The sequence below is a fragment of the Mastomys coucha genome, unplaced genomic scaffold, assembly GCF_008632895.1.
Source record: "Mastomys coucha isolate ucsf_1 unplaced genomic scaffold, UCSF_Mcou_1 pScaffold14, whole genome shotgun sequence".
Taxonomy (NCBI): domain Eukaryota; kingdom Metazoa; phylum Chordata; class Mammalia; order Rodentia; family Muridae; genus Mastomys; species Mastomys coucha.
The window spans coordinates 86,245,549-86,250,719 of record NW_022196896.1 but is presented as its reverse complement, the minus strand read 5'-3'; the positions used below and the strand labels follow the sequence as shown (position 1 = coordinate 86,250,719).

At 40.6% G+C, this 5,171-nt stretch overlaps 1 protein-coding gene across 1 annotated transcript in view; it reads right to left on the bottom strand.

Annotated features, from left to right (window-relative positions):
• Positions 1–317: 317 nt before the first annotated feature.
• Fam117b (family with sequence similarity 117 member B) overlaps positions 318–5,171 on the bottom strand; it is a 72,256-nt gene continuing 67,402 nt past the window's right edge. Inside the window, exon 8 of the mRNA XM_031367637.1 lies at positions 318–4,341. Within this exon, the coding sequence (XP_031223497.1) occupies positions 4,023–4,341 (319 nt within the window). The 3' untranslated portion in view covers positions 318–4,022. The remainder of the gene's footprint in view (positions 4,342–5,171) is intronic.

Genomic DNA, 5,171 nt, shown 5'->3' with positions numbered 1-5,171 from the left:
GCCAGCTTGATTCCATAAAGACATTTCCTCAGCTACAGCTAAATAATCTCTAACAAGGAATTCATGGGTTACTTATGAATGACTCCCTGTCAGTGTGTACTTGTGTGTCCATGTCTGTTGTGTACTTATAAGGACAGGCTACATAAACCCAGTTCTAAGGCAGTCGGGGGTGGCCAAGAAAAGCCTTGTAGAGTGTATTTGTCTACCCACTTGTAAAAGAGAATAAACTATACATAAGTTAGACAGGGATAGAAATGCCTAAAAATAAACGAAATCTGAGTTTGCGGTGATATTCATAAAAACACACAGAAAAAGACTCAAGAACAACAGACTTTATTTGAACATAGGAAGTTCTATTCCCTGTGACGAAGCAGTAAGTGCTCAGGTGCAGGGACACAGTCCACAACAACAATACTTATCATCGCTGGAAATGCTGTTTTTGGGGGGGAATTTTGTTATAACTTTAAAAAATTGCATTAAAAAAGATTTACATCAACAGAGACAAAGATGCAGAGTTTAAAAAACATAAATTATATATCTCCAACAGGATTGTATAAACAAAATACTGTTCAGAGCCACTCTGCGGGGGTCACTAATCAAGGCAGAGTAACCAGAAACCTTAAAGTGCAGAGTTATGTATCTTGGCTTTATTTTGCAAATTCAGCACTTCCATTGGTCCAGTTTTGACACACCCCACACCCAACATTAAGGAATGAATCTCAACTTTACAAATTTAGTAGTGGCAATTTTAATTTAGTTTCCTTGAAAGAAAACCTTAGGATCTCAGTTCAAATCTCAGACAGAGAAAGCTCTACATTGTGCCATTGCTTTTAGGCCTTCTTTTAGGAAAAGCCAACTGTTTCTTTAATCAAAACATTAAAAAATAAAAATAAAAAGCAGCCTTTCTCTGTTGCCAGATACACCCCAATTAGCAACAGCATCTACAGAGAGGCAGATTTGGTTATGGTCCTAGTCTAAGTAAGAAACACGGTAAACAAAACTGAAGAATCTGGTATAGAAAAAAAATGACAGTCATACCATATTTAACCAAAGGAAGCAAAACTACTAGTTTTTTAAACACAACTGCCCATACACCAGTGATAAGTAACAGACTTACCGTGTCAGAAGCAATAAACCTGAGGTTTATCACTGCAGGGAGGGTCAAGTATAACTAAGATGGGCCAGGAACCAGGGAATAGCGCCTTTAGCCAAAAATACATGCCACCCACTTATACTGCAATGGAACAATTTTTTTTTTTAAATTAAAAATTTAAGTTAGGAACTGGGGAAATAAGCCAGCGACACAGCACTTGCTCAGCATGCATGAGGCCCTGGGTTTGATCCCCAGCACTGGAAAAAAAAACTGTATTTGCATTGAAGCTATTCTACTGCTGTACAGTTTCTACAGAATAACCTAATTATGGAGTGTGGCTTGTCAACTTAGTCATGCCCACTCTACTAAGAGTAGACCCATTTTTAAAGCCAAGCACCTGGGAATTAAGAGTTAAATAAAATAGCTAGGTGGATCTACGGTTAATATGGGTTACGACTGCAATAAAGCTCATATGCTTAAAAATTAGCCCTTTGGCCCTGGCAGTTTAGAGGTTTTTTTTTTTTTTTTTTTTTTTTTTTTTGGACATAGACCTTTTTTGTTTTTCTTCAGATCTCAGGAGTATTTGGTCACCATATAATTCCTTTACTTGCAAATTTACAATCTTCTTCCAGCCAAACCTCAGACTAAAGTTCTACTTCTAGGAGCAGATGCTGACCTGAAACCTGCCCCCCTCTGTGTTACTTCAAGGATACATGTAAAGGCAGAGAGATGTCAATCTGCCAAACAAGTATAACAGAAAAGGGAAAAATCTATTACAGAGTAACTCTATTTGTAAATTGAGAGCTGAGATGGTATAAGATAAAGGAAAAAGAACATCAACTAACAGCATTCAAGTGAGGGAACTCACAGGATTAAAATGAAGACAAGCATGGTGTCTTAAGCACATGCCCTTAATCCCAGCACTTGGGACGGGCATCTCTGAGTGCCAGGCCAGCCTGGTCTACAAAGCAAGTTCCAGGCCAGCCAGGGCTACATAATAAAAGCCATCTCAAAAACAAACAAAGCAAGAACCCTTGCTTTTAAACGCCTCCTTCTCCCCTTCAGATGAACTCAACAGACTGACAGTCGCCTTTCTGATACTGTACTTCTGATACTGGTAAAATGGTAAAGTCGAAAGGCCCAACAAGGCGAAAAATCAAGGTACAAAAAACCTCAAACCTAGAAACAAAACCCAACCACCAACCAAAAAGCCTATACTCCAAACAACTGAGGCTTTTACTGACTAAGAAACTATGATTTACTAATTCCCAGGAAGTTAAGCTTTGGGTGGCAAAAGTACCGAAATGTATCAGTCTTCCCAAGCAGAAACTGATGGACTTTCCTCAGATGTCTGAATTTATCCAATTAACCTAAACAGCCTTCCTTAAGATTAAGCAGAGCCTACTTTAGACTGCCTAAGTGTTCTAAGGTGATAAATACCTTGCCAAGAAAATGAATGGCTACCTCTTGGTTTCTCTTGATGGAATGACTGGACCAGTGGATGGAATTCGCCTTCAAAATTGTAGCCCTCTCATACAGGGCTTGCCACCCACCTGTTGTACACAGCAGCAGAAGTTAGCATGTATTAAGACAATGCTTTGTCAACACTGATGGAATTCATTTCTAAAGAGCAGCTCCTTAATTTTATTATCACACACCTAGAAATTAAATACTGATATGGGATACTGGCGATGGTTACCAGATGAGCTCAAATCCAAAACTGTACAGACTTTCCAAAGGTGCCTGTCATCTAAGCTCCAAACCTCTCATCTTTTTCCCCAGTGTGTGGAATGTTGGAGAAGAAACTAGCAAAATCTGTAAGTAGCAAATCACAGCGTCAACACATGAAGAAACAGTCAGTCCTCAAGATTCTGCGGCTCCCAATTGCTACTCAAAGGATCACACTCCTGGCAAACTACTAACCCTGACCAAATCCACAAGACAACACCACCACGGAAGCAGAGGAGGGAATCCATGCACAGCCTTTCAGGGTCTCTTGGGGATATATGATACAGTGATGATCAAAGTTAGACTGACAGCCGGCAAGGGAGGGCAACCACGGGAAACACAGCTCACAGAAGACCAGAGAGCTCCATACTCCTAGCTAACAATCCACACTTCAGAGTTTCTTTTGGCTCACTGACTGTTAAAGCAACCTGTCTTCAGACTGACTGACCACACGGTGAAGTGTGGACAGGAGTAGTGCAGAAAACAGCAGTTACAAATACTTCACTCAAATCACAAACTGTTGACATCAAAAAAACATAAATCACATAATGTACGAATATTGCTTTTTATCTTTTTATATATACTTGGTTCAATGCATTACCTATCGATTCTTACTTGGGAGAGGAGCACAGTCATGAGATTGACATTGCTGGGGAAATGTCAACAATCCCTTTGGTCCCAAAGCTGAAAACAGCCGAGAAAAGCAATATCTAGAAAAAGGAAACAAGAAACAGAGGCCACCAAAGGATCATTGGAACATCCTGTTTGTTACTTTCAGAAAATGTGACATTGGTATTATAAAATAGTCGTTTTCATATAAAAGATGATTTACTTGCAGCATCAATCACATCTCCCTTCAGAAATCATGTTTGCAGGGATCCGGTTTTGTGTGTGTTTGTTTTGTTTTTAAACAAGTCTAATTTGAAACAAATGAAAATGTGATTTTGTTCTTCCAAAAGTAAAGAAGAGACCTTTCAGGTTTCAGCTAGTGCTTCAAGGCCAAGTAGGTGAAGCACGTCGTCGGTGGCCTTCATGCGCAGGGCAGAACACTCAGGGGACCACGAGTTCTTCCAGGAGCCTTGCTGTCACACCTCACTGGAAAGCCAAAGCACCTCACAGCCAACCGGAAGGACACGATACCATCACAGTCAGGTGATCCGCAGGGTTCTTAACTCCCAGCACCCATAGCTCAAGCTGAGCCCTATCCCTCAGCTTCCTCAATGGGTTCTGGTGGTGCATGGAGGGAGGCGGACGGCAGGACTGTACTGGTTCCTCGAGAAACCCGGTCTTGCTCCGTGTTTGTAGACAGGGAGGCCATAGAGATGGGCTGGAGCAAAGTGGTGGTCATGCCAGTGGTGACGGTCAGGCTGTGCCCAGAGCCCTTGAGGGTGAGATCTGGTGTAGGAAGAAGTGGTTTGAGGATACTCACGAGGCAGAAAGCAGAGCCACTTTTAGGAATGAAATTCACCTTGTTTTTGTCAGGACAGTAAAAGGCTGGAATCTCATGAAGTTGTTTTGGCCTGCATATAAAACAGACAACCCACTACAGTTAAGTCACTCAATACTGGAAATAAACTTATCATTAGAAAGAATAAGTCAATGAAAGATACATAAGGACAACTGAATCTATGTCAGAAAAGCCAACCCCAAAGGACCAAAATACTATCAGACATCTGACTCAATGTTGCCAGACACTCCCTTCAAGAGCCCTATTACTAAGCAGGGGTCAGGCTGATACCACTTCGTTTAATAGGATCTAAGATAGCCAATAGGAATATGGATTTCCTAAAGCAAAAGAAAATCCACATGCATAGAGACAAATACGTTTCCAACATGATTTTTCATGGAGAAGACAAAACAATGGATTATTTAAAGCGTCTGGTTCTGTTTTTGTTAAATTCCATCCTACAGGACTATGCCCTGATAAGCAAAGGCTTTCTTTTCATGTATTCTTCTTTGCTTGTTTGTTTGGGGTTTTTTTGCTATGTTTTGTTTTGTTCAAGAAAGGTTCTTAGTACACAGCCTTGGCAGTCCTGGAACTTGCTATGTATATACCAGGCTGACTTTGAACTCACTGAGAGATTCACCTGCCTCTGCCTCTACAGTACCCAGCTTAAATTAAAACATGCACTTCCACACCCAGTTTTTTTCAAGTATAAGAAAAATTTCTACATCAATTATAAAGATTTTCAGAGAAATGTAAGGTAAATGTGAAAGCAAAATAATGGAAAGCACCCGGGCGGTGGTGGCGCACGTCTTTAATCCCAGCACTTGGGAGGCAGAGGCAGGTGGATTTCTTTTTTTTTTGTTTTGTTCTTGTTTTTTTGTTTGTTTGTTTGTTTGTTTGGGT